The following is a 16,471-nucleotide window of genomic DNA, read 5'->3' on the forward strand; positions in this document are numbered from 1 at the left end:
GTGCCTAGATACACCCACACACCAGATTAGAAGTTGGTACTTTGCTTCTTTTTCGAGATATTTCGCTCACAAGTTTCAGACATATATATATATATATATATATATATATATATATATATGGTGGCGGCCATCTTGGATTGTGACGTGGCGACCCAATGTTCAATAGCGTTCTTCCTTATGCCGAGATACACCCACACACCAAATTAGAAGTTGGTACTTCGCTTATTTTTCAAGATATTCATCTCACAAGGTTCAGACATACATGGCATCAGACATACATGGCGGCGGCCATCTTGGATTTTGACGTGGGTTGCACCCACACACCAAATTCGAATGCGGTCCTTCGCTTACGCACGCACGCCCACATGCACGCAAACACGCACGCCCGCACGCACACACGGACGGAGGGGAAAGCCATAGTCCCCCTTTCACTACGCTGTGCGACGGGGGACAATAAGATACAGAATTTTTAGCATCATACATCAATTCAGAGATAATGATCTATTTTCAATTACTCAAATTATTTCTTATTGTTGGCTTGCACTTGTCTTCAATGGTATGACCAAGAGATTGTGCAAAAGCACTGGCCACAAACATAGCATGCCGATCTGAGAGATTTACTCTGTCCAGAGTTGCCACTATTGCTGGAGTGATCACCTTGATGGGAGCCTTTTCCACCTGTTTGGCAGAAGATGGACTTTGGAGTTTGAATTCATTGTCCCCTGAATCGGATCTTTGAATCTCAGACTCATCATCAACCACAGCCAATGTTGATGGAACAGATTGCATTCCTGTTCATCTCAGCAGCATGTTTCTTCTTTCTTTTATCTTCATTCTCAAGCCTGATACGCTTTCTGTTCTCCTTCACTGCCAGAGTGTTGTCCACAGATCCCATATGTGAACTTGAGGGATCCTCACGCTGCATGATAAGGAATGCTTTGTCTTCTTCATTCGTCATTTTCTCAAGCGCATCATTTGGTGAGATATCGAAGAGGGATTGAAGATCGTCGTTGAACATCTGCTCCTTCACTCTATAGTTTTCGAATGTCTTGGTTCTATTTTTCTTTACCATTTTGTAGGCATCATGCAACTTCAAAAGTTGGTGCTCACAGGAATCTACTCTCTGCACTGGAATTTGTGCTTTCTCCCAGTATGCACTGTGCACACACAGCTTGTACACTAAGTTTGGCACTTTCACGAACTATGGTGTTCTTGTATGTGATGGTATACCATTTTCTGCAATGTGTGTCCTTTGGTTGGTAGTCCCCCACATATTATTTCCTTTTCAGACTTGCCCAGCAACCTTTCCCCTCTTAGTTAATTGCACCACAACATGTAGCCTCGCGATAGTTCAGTTATTTCTTCGTAAATGTAAGCGTAGTCCTTTCCTGTGTTTAGTTTTGCATTGAGTAGGCCAGTGAGATTAGGTGTCCTTTTGGCGCTTTGCTTTGATGCTTTTGGTTTGGTGTTGAAATACCACGTGGCAGGCCTGAACAAGTCGACCGAGGCCGAAGGAAGGCGGGGCAAGAGGAGTGGCCGGTAAGCACGAGCTGCCAATCAGGGCTCGAGGGGAGTGGCTAACCACGACGACCAGAGGCGGGGTTTGGAACATTCGAGTCGGGCCAGGGCGGAGCCATATAACCCTGCTCCGAGCCCCCCCACCTCAGATGAGTCGAGAAGCAGATGAGTTCTGAGTTGAGATGGGTCGAGTTCCGAGATTAGAACAGGAGCAGAGCGCTCGAGACCGCACGAGAACAGCCCCAGGACGCGCGTGAGAACGAGAACAGCAGCAGAACGCGCGTGAGTCAGAAGGCAGACGAGAACGCATGAGAGGAGAGGGCTGTGAGAGTTCGTGGGTGGCAGAACGGGTGAGACCAAGAACGAGAGACGAGGAGTGAAAGTCGCCCAGCCCTGAACAAGTCGAAGTGCTTGAATTGACTGTTGTAATAGCCTCGTTGTAAACGAACTTGCCCCGTGCCCTGTTCCCCGTGCTCTGCGCTGTATTAATCGCGCGCTCGAAAGGACGACCCGCGCCGGGCCACAGACGCACGATTTTCCGCCTGCCTGCCTTTACCTGCATACGCGCCGCGAGGATTTCCTCCTGCCTGCCTTCGCCTGGATACGTGCCGTGACCGCCAGAGGAATACACCACAAGTGAGCTGTCCGGGAGCGACTGGCAGCAAGGCGCGTTTGGCGAGCGAACCTGCTCTTCTTCCATTTCCCCGTGTGAGTGATTGGGCCGATTTGTCTGGGAAATAAGTAAGATTGATTAAGCTCTGCTCTGTGTCCCCCCTTTCCTTCATCATTATCATTGTACATAATCGTGTAAATAAATCATGTTCTTCCTCTGATTTGACCGGCTTTGTCCCTTCCATCTTTGGCTTCGCAGGGTACGAATAAAACCGCTTGAATCGGTTTCCAATAAAAGTAACAGCACGAGTCACGTGATACGCATACCGCTCGGACGTACTCGATTAAGCGTGGCTTGTGCGAGGCTCGATTCCCGCTTTCGTGGTAGCGTGGGTACCAAAGGTACGTGCGAATTTGTCCCGATACCCTTTTTCACGCTTGCCCGGAAGTGGTGATTCGGTCTCATGGACCCGAAGACCCAGGGGGGGAAAAGGGGTTTATACCCCCCTTTGTAACGGGAACGGGCTTCGGGAATCCGCAACAATTTGGTGTCAGTGGAGTGGGATTTGAACACTAAAAAATTTTTGGACAAATTGGACACAGCAAATTGGTGTCTAGGAGTGTGAGATAATTGGACCTAGAGTGCGCTTCATGCACTCGAAATTACGAGCGGACGAAATTTAGTTTAAGAACCAAATTATATTCGTACCATGGCTGGCCAAGGCGGTCAAATACCGGTGGGGGTAATGGAAGATGAAATAATAAATGAAGAATTAATGACCCGGGACCCACAGGAGGAGTTGGTAGACGAAGGGAAAATTGACGAGGGTGCGGCAGCTGGTAAAGAAAATGGCGGCGCCTCGCACGTGGCGGCGGGGGGCAAACCCGTTGTGCAAATGAGTGTTGAAGACATGCAGTTATTCATGACTATTTAAGGAGGAAATGAACAAAACGTTTGATTGAATGGATAGGGATATGAAGAAGGCAGGGAAGGAGATTGGGCGCAGTACGAGCGAGAAGATCGCAGTGGTACGCGACGGGGTGAAGCGATACGGGGAACGCGCGGAGAGCAAATTAAAGCGGAGCACAACCAAATTGACCGGGGCTATGGGGGTCGCGACACGGAATGTAGAGAAGCCAGCGATCGTCGCATTTCAAAAATAAAATTTCAGGGGTGCTGGCAAGGGTTGAGTTGGAAAAGAAAATTTCATGGGCGCCGGCGATCGCCGAAGAAAAAGAAATAATTGGGGCCAAAGAGACGGTAGAATCGGAGAATTAATCGCGGGAGAAAGAAATGGAATCCGCGCAAAGTCTGTATTTGCACCGTGATGCCGGGCTTGCTAATTCAATAAAAAGTTTGTAGGTTCTGCCGGGGAAAGAGGTCCCGAGGTGAGTTGCGAAAAAGGCGCAAATGTGTTTGGCGCGAAGGGGTTTTCGGCGCGCTTGGGAGAAAGGCGAGACCCGGGCGTTCGCGATGGGCCCATTGTGCGGTGTACGAGTGATGATGGCACAATTTGCGAAGGGCCCATTGTGCGGTGTACGAGGGCGACTGGTACGGAGTGTGAGAGAGTCCGTACCTGAGTATGTGAGAGAAAAGTGTGTGCCGGAGTGTGCAGGAAAAGTGTGTTACGGAGTGTGTAACGGAAAAGTGTGCGCTGGAGTGTGCAGGAAAAGTGTGTTATGGAGTGTGTAACGGAAAAGTGTGCACCAGAAGGCACACCGGCTGTGTGCGAGAAAAGCGTGCGTCGATGGGGTGCGTGAAAGGTGCGAGTGAGCCTGGGTGGTGTGCACCAGAGTGTGCAATAACAGAGCGTGAGGGAGAATGCACACCGGACTGTGTGCGGGAAGAGTGTGTAACGGAGTGTGTGGGAGGCGCGTGTGCGCCTGGGTGTGCGAGTGCGGAGTGGGTCGCGAGTGGTGAGGACACGGCTCAAGCTTCGACACTTACCGGGGGGGTAGCGCCTCGCGGGACGGGTAGCAGACGCGAGCCCCCGGTGAGTTGTGTGCTGCAGGGACCAGAGGGAATCCGTGCTGTATCGGTCTCACAAGGACCGGCGTGCACGATTCGTGCCTCCGGCCCCCACACTGTATGGTTGGTGCTGTGCCGTGGCGGCAAAGGCGATCGGCGTGGTTCAAGGGGAGGTAGGAGTTTTCGGAGCCGCGCACCTTGGCGGGTGCGGTGCTCCGACCGTGGCTGGTTGGGTCATCATGCGTGGGACCGCGAGGCCCCGCACCAGGATGGAGCCCGGCACCTCAGCCCATCCATACCTCCCCCCTTGGATCGAAAATGCCGGACGGACACCCCATACAGGCGAACAACCACCCGCATGGATCGCTTGGCCCTTCAAGGTCGGACTGTGACAATAAACATCCACATGGAGAGGCTCGTAGTACAGCGGACTGTGAAGAGTAGTGTACCCCACGTGGGGGAATGGTAGTGTCACCATTCCTCACACGGTGGGCCATGAGCATTAGTTTAGGGGGATGGCAGTGATAGGCACATGGGGGTGCCAGCACTGGTTGCCTCCATGGGGCACCGAAGCTAGCCGAGGGAGGACTAGGATAATGGTTGGGAATTAGAAGACTGTAGGGACACGAGATTTAAGTAGTGACACCTGAACTATAGTGGGGCCGTAGACAGTTTAGGTGGTTGTAAAATAAAAGGGAGTGCATAGTGTAAAGGGACGATGGGGAAGCACGAGTTGTAGGGGAACTCAGTTAGGTAGATGATGCTGTGTGTATGAGGAATTTTGTGTGGAAAATAAACGGAGTTGTGTGGTAGTGTTTGAGGAATTGTGTTGAGGTGTGTGAGCACAAAAGGTGTGCGAATAAATGGTGTGGAAGTAGTTGGTGTAGAATAAAAGGTGTGGAATGCATGGTGCGAAGGATTGAATGGGGGGAGAGTGGAACCCATTCGCGAAAGCCCGGGGGGGGGGGGGGGGTAGTGTAAAGCCAGGTAGAGGGCATAGGCAAATTTGCATGGATATTGACACCTGTGGTGCGGGTAGAGGAAAAGTAGCGTTTTGTTGGGTGCATGAGTCTGTAGAATGGCTGGGCGTGTGGCTTAATTGGTGCGTATGGTTATTGGGGCACTCCGCCACTGGTAGTTTGTCGGCCAGGTGAGGCCGTAGGTAGGCTCTGGGAGCCGGTTAGGGTAGTTGTTGAGTGGAGCCCGAGGATCCCAGGAGAGGACCCGGGTTGCCCAATGCCAAGGTGGGCATCAGGGGGTAAGAGCCAGGGAGGGCCTTCCCCAGTTAGGTAGTCGCGAGGAGCCGGTAAGCTCGGGTGGCGGCTTCAGTGGCGGAGGTGCGCAGGTAGTTGGACCTGCTAGTGGAGCCACACGACCCAGCCCCGAAATTGTGCGAGGGCACAGTAAGAAAATTTGTGGGAGTGAGACCCAAATTCAGAGGGCACCGCAGTGTGGGCAATGGGAATTCGGGTTCTTAGAACCACATAGTTTAAAGAGGCCGATTGGCAGGGTACGACCCCGGGTAGTGTAAAAGAGTAAATGTCATTAGTGTAGTTAGGATGTGAGAAATCCCTTCGCACCATTCACCGCCAGTCACCGAGGAGGACGAGCTCCACACCAAGTCTCTGTGAACTGATTTGAGTAGTGAGATGCATCATGACGTAAGGGAGACATTGTGTTTGTTCCATCCCTTCCTTCTTGGGAGGGATTGGGAGACGAATTTGGTATAGGGGTATATGGGAGACAAGACGTAGAGACTGATTCTAAATACAAGGGGGGCTAGGGTAGTGTAGCCAATGGTGTGGGGTACAGATGGTTAGAGGCGACTTTGCTCTGCTCGCTCTTCTGCGTCCCTCGCGCCGCACCACCTTGTTTTTCTGTGTGCCATTGCGTCTTTTCCGCTTGCTTGTTGTGCCTCGTCTCTCCCCTCACCCCAGGACCATTTTGGAGGCCGAACTGTGCAGCACCATCGACCTGTGCAGCATCCCTTCTGCACCTTGCTGCCCTGTCTTTGCTACATCTGTGCAGCAATTTGCTGCACCTTGTTACACTAACACTTATGGACCACAAGCCTTGTGGCCTTGCACCTTTACTGTGCAGCATTTTGCTGCAAAATCATCTTGCACCTTCGGACCACTTGTTTGAGTGGCATTGATGCCACGCAATCGGACCACGTGAGAACGGCCCTGCTGGTCAATGAAAAAAAAAAAAAAAAATTTGTGCATTTTATTATTGTGTGCTAGGCATAAGAATATGTGCAAGTTTAGATGGCCTTGAAGTTTCAAATGGCCTGTATGCCAGTTAGGGGGCCAGCCGGTTTGATATATGCACACAGAAGAAGCAAGATGCAAGAAGCAAGCAGCAAGTGCCATTTATGAGTGTGTTTTTGCTGTGTTTTCTCTCCCCTCCAATCTTCTCTTCCAAAAAGAACAGGTCCTGGGTCATAGAATTGTAAATATACGTGCTTGTAAATATAAGAATGCTGCCCACCGGCTATGTGTTTAGTTTGAAAATTCCGGAAATACTTGGGTAGTTGTGGGCGTGAAACTGTTAGGTAGCTGCTCAACGCAATAGGAGGGACATATTTAGTGCTAAAACTGTCGCACACACGGGTCAGAGTAAATGGTAGGGGGAACCACACCTATGTGTCACATTTTAAAGTAAGGTTAATTTTGCATGTCCGACTCTACCGGTCGTTCCACTGGTGGTTTCGACTCGGGACGAGTCTGACGAGAGAGGGGTTTTGTGTGTTGCGGTTTTGAAATAAAGGTTAATTTCCCCTCTTAGTTAATTGCACCAAAACATGTAGCCTCGCGATAGTTCAGTTATTTCTTAGTAAATGTAAGCGTAGTCCTTTCCTGTGTTTAGTTTTGTGTTGAGTAGGCCGAGTGAGATTAGGTGTCCTTTTGGCGCTTTGCTTTGATGCTTTTGGTTTGGCGCTGAAATACCACGCGGCAGGCCTGAACAAGTCGACCGAGGCCGAAGCAAGGCGGGGCAGGAGGTGTGGCCGGTAAGCACGAGCCGCCAATCAGGGCTCGAGGGGAGTGGCTAACCATGACGACCAGAGGCGGGGTTTGGAACATTCGAGTCGGGCCAGGGCGGAGCCATATAACCCTGCTCCGAGCCCCCCCCCCCCCCACCTCAGATGAGTCGAGAAGCAGATGAGTTCTGAGTTGAGATGGGTCGAGATGGGTCGTGCCCGAGATTAGAACAGGAGCAGAGCGCACGAGACCGCACGAGAACAGCAGCAGGACGCGCGTGAGAACGAGAACAGCAGCAGAACACACGTGAGTCAGAAGGCAGACGAGAACGCACGAGAGGAGAGGGCTGTGAGAGTTAGTGGGCGGCAGAACGGGTTAGACCAAGAAGGAGAGACAAGGAGTGAAAGTCGCCCAGCCCTGAACAAGTCGAAGTGCTTGAATTGACTGTTGTAATAGCCTCGTTGTAAACGAACTTGCCCAGTGCCCTGTTCTGAGTCGTGCCCTGTTCTGGATACGTGCCGTGACCGCCAGAGGGCTACACCACAAATGAGCTGTCCAGGAGCGACCGGCAGCAAGGCGCGTTTGGCGCGCGAACCTGCTCTTCTTCCATTTCCCCGTGTGAGTGATTGGGCCCATTTGTCTGGGAAATAAGTAAGATTGATTGAGCTCTGCTCTGTGTCCCCCCCTTTCCTTCATCATTATCATTGTACATAATAGTGTAAATAAATCGTGTTCTTCCTCTGATTTGACCGTCTTTGTCCCTTCCATCATTGGCTTCGCATGGTACGTATAAAACCGCTCGAATCGGGTTCCAATAAAAGTAACAGCACGAGTCACGTGATACGCAATCCGCTCGGGCGTACTCGATTAAGCGTGGCTCGTGCGAGGCTCGATCCCCGCTTTCTTTGCAGCGTGGGTACCAAAGGTATGTGCGAATTTGTCCCGAAAGCCTTTTTCACGTTTGCCCGGAAGTGGCGATTCGGTCTCGCGGACCCGAAGACCCAGGGGGAAAAAGGGGTTTAATCCCCCCTTTTAAACGGGAACGGGCTTCGGGAATCCGCAACTATATATATACTCCTGGAAAGAGTAACAATGGTGTTGAATTTCCTCCATTTGTCCACTATCTGCCTGACAGTGGATTGGTGGAGCCCAACATCTTTAGAAATTGTTTTGCAACCTATTTGAAAGGAATGCATCTATTTGAAATGGTCTATCTATTACTGGTAGAGAAAATAATTCAAACCCCATCATGCTCTCTATTACAAATAGTCATCATCAGTCTGCCTATACGGTCTCTGGTCTCTCCATTACTGTTCCCTCTGGGCCACCAACACCATGGACTCCCCACATAGACCCACAATCTCGGCTGCCACGCCCAATGGCCATTCCACGGGATCCACACAGAGACTCTGCAGTCAGGGTCCCCAAGCCCACTTTGGGAGTGTGCTCCCCATGGGGTTCCCACTTGATCCCTCCCTAATGGTCCCAGCACAGAGGTTCACCAATGTTTGTGGAGGGTGGGGTGGGAGGTGACTGTGTGAATTTGTCTCCCTACATTGGTACAGTCGTGGCCAAAAATATTGGCACCCTTGCACTTTTTTCAAATAACTCACAATTTTCTCTAAAAATAAGTTGAAATTGACAAAAGTATTTGGTCTCCACAATTCATTATTTCACTGTTAATATTACAGAACCTTTGTTTTTGTTTGAGGACATAATATATCCTTTTAAATCAGAAAAGAAAAAGAAATGGCTTTGACAAAATTATTGATGCCTTTGGACAAAATAACTGCAGTCAAGCGCTTCCTATAGCCATGAATGAGCTTCCTACATCTCTACTGGCAGTTTGGCCCACTCTTCTTGTGCAAACTGCTCCAGTTCTCCCATATTTGAAGGGTGCTTTCTCCCAACTGCTGTTTTCAGATATCCCCATCGGTGTTCAATGGGATTTAGATCTGGACTCATTCCTGGCCACTTCATCACAGTCCAGCGTTTTGTCTTGAACCATTCCTGGGTGCTTTTTGAAGTGTGTTTGAGGTCATTTTCCTGCTGCAGGACCCATGACCTTCGACAGAGACCCAGCTTTCTGACACTGGGTTGAACATTGTGCTCCAAAATGCCTTGGTAATCTCCTGATTTCATGATGCCATGCACACATTCAAGGCACCCAGTGCCAGAGGCAGCACAGCAACCCCAAAACATCACTGAACCTCCTCAATGTTTGTAGGGAAGGTGTTCTTTTCTTTTGAAGGCTTCATTTTGTTTTTGTATAAACATAGAGATGATGTGCTTTACCAAAAAGCTCTAATTTGGTCTCATCTATCCACAGGACATTCTCCCAGAAGGATTTTGGCTTGTTCAGGTGTGTTTTGGCCATCTCTAGTCGAGCTTTCTTATGTCTCTCAGCAGTGGAGTGCTCCTGGGTCTCCTCCCATGGAACCCCCTTTCATCGATTTGGCGTCAGATGGTGCGAGTTGAAACTGTCGTAGCTTGTGTCTGAAGGTCAGCTTGAATCTGCTTGGCAGTTGATCGAGGTGCTTTCTCCACTATTCAAACAATCCTTCACCACAATCTTCGATCAAGTTTTCTCTTGCGGCTACATCCAAGGAGGTTGGCTGCAGTGCCATGGGTCTTAAACTTCCTGATAACATTGCATACGGTGGACACAGGAACATCAAGGTCTCTGGAGATGGACTTGCAGCCTTGAGATTGTCCATGCTTGGCTACAATCTTGTCTGACCTCTTCAGACAATTCTCTGGTTTTCTTTCTTTTCTCCATGCTCAGTTTGTCACACACAGTGACACAAAACAGCAGAATGACTTCTTTTCTCTGTTCAAACTGGTTGAATGAGTGATTTTTATATTGCAGGCACCTGCAACTCACCACAGGTGTTTAATTTCAAAGTAAAGGAGAATCACCTGCTTTAAATCTAATTATTTCTAACAACTTCTAAAATGTGCCAATAATATTGGCAGGGCCATTTTAGGATTACTGTGTGGGATAAGCTGTGCTTTTGGATTTTTTTGAGCTTTTATTCGTTTTGTTCCACTGCAAACCAAAGAAATACATATGTGGATACCAAAAGATTTTTTAATTTCAACAATCTTCTGGAAGAAATGGTGCATTATTTGAAAAAAGTACAAGGATGCCAATATTTTTGGCCACGACTGTATATGTATGTTTTAAATCTCAGTCTTAAAAAAAAACCTGAGTAACCCCATGGAAGCCATCTGCAATTGGAGGTGAAGTGGTAGTTGGTTTCCGCATGTATAATAATTATTGTAACACGTGGTAGGTCAATGTCGAAATAAAAATTATTGCAATGCTTAAACAACTTTATGTTTAAACGATAAATAATGGTGCCCTTTCCCATCGAGCATGGTATGTGGGGTGCTCCTCTTGGCGGGGAGAGTTGGCTTACTAAGGTAAATTCTTTGTTGGGAATATATTCCGTATGCAGAATGGAAATAAATATACAAAGGTTCAATAGTCACCAAGGGAGCATTTTGGTCGCCATCCCTTAGTTGTCTTTTAGAATTGTTGAGAATCTACCACAAAGCATGAAGTGGAACCAGGTGTGGAGGTCATTTGTGAGTTAGCTTTTTTATTGACAATCCTACACGCTCCTGCAAATGTCTTAGGTTCCGGAAACTTAAAATAAAAATCCTGCATTAAGGCCGTTTGGAACCAAGCACCTCTTGGAATGCCAGTTCCTTGTCCTTACTGAGACCTCTACACATGTTATGCTTATCTTGTGCACACCTGTACACCCATGGCCCTTACTTTTTTCTTCCTTTTATAACTGCATTCCATTGAGTATGAAATGACTGCCTTTAATAAGACATCTCATACCTCTACTTGCTTTACCTTTTAGCAACTTTAAAAAGGGGGGAAATAAAATGTAATTTGTCTTTGTACTCAGTGCCAGTGTACAAGTGCTCAGTGGGTCGAGAAGACTGCAGTCTCTGCCAAACAGCCGATGCAAAACTGGGATGCACCTGGTGTGCAAAATACCGTCGGTGTGTCTTCAAAAAGGACTGCCCTTCCAAGGAAGAACACAGCAAATGCCCTCCACCTCGAATTGTTGAGGTGAGTTTCCTTTCATTAAATTGTTGTGCTGGAGGCCTCTCATTTTTCTGCAGATGTTTTGATATAATTCCTTTTACAAAATGATACAATAACCATCAACACGTTTCTTTTTCAAAAGAAATAATTTTCTCTGATCACCTCTAACTTTCCTCTCCCCCTCACCCCCACATCTGTTTTTATCTTTTGCTCATTCCTATCTCTTCTCAACAACTTTTCCATTATCTGTCTCCTCTTCCCCCATCTTAAATGTCCCTTTGAGCTGTCTATCAAAGCCCTGAATGATGATGCTGTACACTTAGGGGGAAGAAAATTATTTCCCTTTCTAAACAGTCAAAACTTCTTTTAAAAAAAGAACTAAAAAAACAAAGAATGAAATGTTTGAACAAGCAAATGTAGATAATGCAGCTATGAGTGACATTTACATTTGGCTTCCTGTACCGCTGATAACAAAATCGTAAGATGTAAACAGCAGACTTTGTGGCTCGGCCTCCTGCCGAGACATGCCAAATGTATAGGACTGCCAATACTAAATACCTCTGGCAGTATGGATATAGATTCACAATAAAACTTGATCTGTATGTCCTATTTGGTCGCAGCTGCATGTTCCACTTTATTTAATTTGCTGGCCTACAAACTTAACTACACCCTTAAATATGGCTTCAATCAATAATTCTGATGGTTCTCAAACATCGAAAGATGACATTGCCAAACGTTGGAAGGGATGCTTCCAAGATTTTTTGAATTGTCCATCCACTGGAAGTATTACTACACTTTAAATATTTGGAACAACTTCCAGTTCAAGAAGAGTTGGAAGAGTACCAACCATGGCAGAACTATCAAGCACAGTAAAGGAACTGAAAAATGGGAAGGCTCCAGCTTTTGTGTTGTACTCCATCAGAAATTCTTAAACATGGGGGCATCGCTATCAAGACTCAAGAGGCAACTGCTCAATTTATTTAAGCATTGTTGGGAGATGGAAAAAATTTCACGGGAAAAATTGCATTATCACCATCTCCAAAAACAAAAGTGAACGAGCAGAATGTGGAAATAATCAGGATATCTATCTCTTGTCTATAGCTGGGAAAGTCTTGGCAAAAATGATCCCGGAGCGCCAACAAGTCATTGCAAATTCTTGCAGAAAGCCAATGTGGTTTCAAAGCCAATAGATCAACCATCGATATGATATCTACAATGCGCCAACTGCAATAAAAAGTGCTTGAACAACATCAAAGTCTCTACGCAGTCTTTGTCGACTTTACAAAGCATTTGGTTCAGTATATTGAGAAATCTTGTGGAAGCTGCTAGTCTTGTGTAGATGCCCCTGGCAAGCTGGTGAAGAGGATGTTTCCATGAATACATGAAAGCATTGATCTCTGTTGGTGGTGAGAGAAGCAAAATCTTTGATGCAATTCACAGGATAAAACAGGGGTACGCATCTTATCTCCAGTACTACTTATAGTATTCTTCATTGCAGTATCAAGATCAGGAAATGATGACTGCTCAAATGGTATTTGCACTACAACATGAACAAATGGTGGTCTTTTTAACATAAGAAGACTGATGCCCTTCTTGCTGCCCATTTTGGATGACATGCAAATTTATCTTTCCTTAATATAACTATCACAATATTTGGCCTTGCCAACAACATAAAGAAAACAATTTCTATGTTCGGCACCACTTAACACAACCACCTATGAATGCCCCACATCCCCCCCTGTTTGTATAAATGGTGAACCTTTAAAAACAGTGCTCAGATTCACTTAATTGGGAAGCACTGTAACAGACTCAATATCTATAGATATGGAGATAAACAATCACATCAAAGCTGTCTGTTTGCTGTTGTTAATTTAGAAAACCATCTGTTCACAACACAGAACTAGAACGGCACTCGGTATACCTCCATCAGGCTTCACAGTTTGTTTTGTATCCCAATGATAGGCCTGATCTGCATCCAGATCTTCACCAAAATCTAATTGAATAGTCCTCGTCACCTTGTCACTCAACCTGTCCACCAAATTTCGTCCGAATCCATGCACATCTTTTTGTTATCCCGCTCAGACAGTTGGACAACCAGACAGACGAGGGTGAAAACATAACCTCCATCCACCTCTGTTGGCGAAGATGATTAACCATTGTACCAAGTGCAAACTAGAGAGAGCCGTTGTCTTTGCAACACTGCTCTATTCTGCTGTGACATACTTTATACAGAATGCGCATTAATAGATTCAGTAGTCTACAATCACAACACTTGAGAATTTTTAATATCAAGTGTCAGGATAAGTTTACAATGTTGAAGTTCTAAAAGTTTCCAATATGTCCAGTGCTAAATTAAGCAACTCTCATTTCTTCGCAGCTCCATTGGGCAGGCCACATTATCAGATTGGAAAACAATAGATACCACAAAATAGCCTTGTGTGGGGAACCTAAATAACTCAGCTTGTGGAGGTTAAAGGTGATGAGGGGAGTCAGGAGGAGGGGGAGGGGCTGTGAAGTTAGGATAATTGGAAATGCCATCTTAAGGCCTTAGAAATCAGTATTGATAATTGGGAAAAACTGGTTCAGACCGATCATTGTGGAAAAGCAACTTGAAAACTGAAATGGAGACCGTGGAAGCAAACAAAGAACAACAGTACATGATAAAAAACACAAATGGACAAAATACATACCCCCTCTCCTCCCCACCCCCCCCCCCCCTCCTCCTTCTTGCTGCGGCTTTCACTGCTGCAGTCAGTGCGGAAGAACTTTCTGGGCCCTTGTGGGGCTGATGTCGCACGTTTGACACAAGCACCAGAATGTTTCCCACCAGTCCTCGTCAACAGCAACGGACAGCTGATGATGTTGTTTATGATGCTGATGCTCATGATGATTATGAGTCTGATGCTGATTATGATGCTCATTTTGATGATTGGGAATATAGTGGTCTCTATGACCTTTGTGATTATCAACACAAAGGTCATAGAGACATTTGAATCAATCCAGTGGTGGCTCTTGGCATATTTATGGCAAGATGTAGTCAAACCAATTTCTGTCAGCAGTCAACCGCAAAACTAGATATTTGAGAGGAAGTGTTGCTTGCTTGCACTCATTTATTGTGATTAGTATTAAGCTTTTTGCAAAATATTATGCAAAAACAAAATCGTTTTTTATCTGGAAATACAGTGTATGACTTGGAACTTCCTTTAGTGACTTCCTTAAGGTATGTGCACTCACCCCTGGGCTGTCTAGCCTGTGTTTAAATCTCCGCGGAGTTATAGACCGTCATCCACAGTTTCTCGCAGGCAGTGAGATTCATCAATGTGTGTGCCGTCCCTCGGATGGATGTTCAACTGGGTATTCCGTCTGCCCACATTATTTGGTGGACGTTAAATATCCCACAATGTGCTTCATAAAGAGTAAGCGCGTTATGGCCTTCGCCTTGAACAAATTACAAATCCCTGCAAAATCAGCTGAGTATCCCGCGTCTGAGTGATTACCCGTCCAGAACTCTAAGAGCTCGGGCGATTCATTGCCTTTCTATGACTGGTACACATGGGTAAGTGTGTGGTATAGATGGGGGGTCGCCACTCCTCTCCGTCAAACCAGTTATCTGGTACTCATTTTGCCGACCTCGGAAGGATGACAGGCCGAGTCAACCCCACCTGGCGTTAATTCAACGGGATTCAAACTCAGGATCTCAGGATCCCAAGCCCACCACCCTAATCATTAGGCAGAACTCTAACCCATAGCTGAAGAAACTGTTTCAGCAAAACTGATGCTCTGTATGGAGCATGGTGTATTGTGCAAGGTTGTATGTCTGAGTTATGCTGTATCCCAACCTAACAGATTTTTCCAAAAAATGGAACACTTGATGGAGGTGCCAGAGTGACAATAAAAGGCCATGATCTTGGTCAGAAACGTGAAGATATTGAATCTGTAACAGTGGTTAATAAAGACTGTGAAATAGACGACTCACTTTACAGCATCTCATCGAGGTCAGTACTTATCTTGTATCGGAGTAACTATTATAACCATAAAATGAATCATTAGACATTCTAAAATGTTGATTACAAATCAATTGGCCGAGTGAAGTTATTATGCCACGTATACCTTCAAATATAATGTGCCGAAAACGTTTTATTTTACTCAATTATTTTCTGCTGTATTACTTTGTTGTTGTTTATTTTCTTTTTAAACCAGGTACAGCTACCATTTTTTATTAATCTTATAAAAATGTTTTTAACTTCAGTCCCTTATTTATTGTCGATATCTCATTTTATACAGTTCTGTATCTTTCTTACTCTTTATGATTTCGGCCTTTGCTTCATCCCATCCTTGCCAGAAGGGTTTAAAAACAAAAGAATTTTTTTTTGCCACCTTGGCATATATTTTTTGTCATGTAGCTTACTCGGAGCTCCTTTCACGCATTTCATAATGAGTATTTTGTCTTGCTGATAAAGCCATTTGTGCAGAAACACCGCTGCCCATGATCGGTGCTCATGAAGACTTGTGAAAATCCAAGTGACCGTTGCACACTGACCCTATTGGCTAATGGGCTGTTTTAATTAACTGTGAGGTTACCACCCATCAGCCTCATTCCTTATGAAGCATCAGGTGTTAACAACTAATCAGGGACTCAAAAATAAAAGACATGGCTGCCTCCAAATAAATATCTGGTACATTCACTGACGTTTCATTCGTTGCTTAAAGCCTCATTTTCTGCATCTTTGTAGGATGTAAAGTGGAAAAAATTGTGAATAATTGGATCACATACCATGTCTACTTCTTGACATTTGAGTTTGTTGTCCCCCGTCGCACCGCGGAGCGAAAGGGGGACTATGGTTTTCCCCTCCGTCCGTGTATGCGTCCGTGCGTGCGTGCAAAGTAAATGTCTGAACCTTGTGAGCAGAATATCTTGGAAAATAAATGAACTACTAACTTCTAATCTGGTGTGTGGGTGTATCTAGGCATAAGGAAAAACGCTATTGAAAATTGGGTCGCCACGTCAAAATCCAAGATGGCCGCCACCATATATGTCTCAACCTTGTGAGCGGAATATCTTGAAAAATAAATGAACTACTAACTTCTAATCCGGTGTGTGGGTGTATCGCGGCATAAGGAAGAACGCTATTGAAAATTGGGTCGCCACGTCAAAATCCAAGATGGCCGCCACCATATGTGTCTGAACCTTGTGAGCGAAATATCTTGAAAAATAAACGAACTACTAACTTCTAATCTGGTGTGTGGGTGTATCTACGCAAAAGGAAGAACGCTATTGAAAATTGGGTCGCCACGTCAAAATCCAAGATGGCCGCCACCATGTAT

At 46.2% G+C, this 16,471-nt stretch overlaps 1 protein-coding gene across 7 annotated transcripts in view; it reads left to right on the forward strand.

The window, feature by feature from the left end:
• LOC137439651 (plexin-B1) overlaps nt 1-16,471 on the forward strand; it is a 275,900-nt gene that overhangs the window by 191,917 nt on the left and 67,512 nt on the right. For all 7 annotated transcript variants that reach the window (XM_078768394.1, XM_068135623.2, XM_078768386.1 and 4 more), the window contains 2 exons: nt 11,004-11,170; nt 14,993-15,141. In XM_078768394.1, the coding sequence (XP_078624520.1) occupies nt 11,004-11,170; nt 14,993-15,141 (316 nt within the window). The remainder of the gene's footprint in view (nt 1-11,003; nt 11,171-14,992; nt 15,142-16,471) is intronic.

Source organism: Myxine glutinosa, chromosome 1 (genome assembly GCF_964187855.1).
Source record: "Myxine glutinosa chromosome 1, kmMyxGlut1.1, whole genome shotgun sequence".
NCBI classification, from domain to species: domain Eukaryota; kingdom Metazoa; phylum Chordata; class Myxini; order Myxiniformes; family Myxinidae; genus Myxine; species Myxine glutinosa.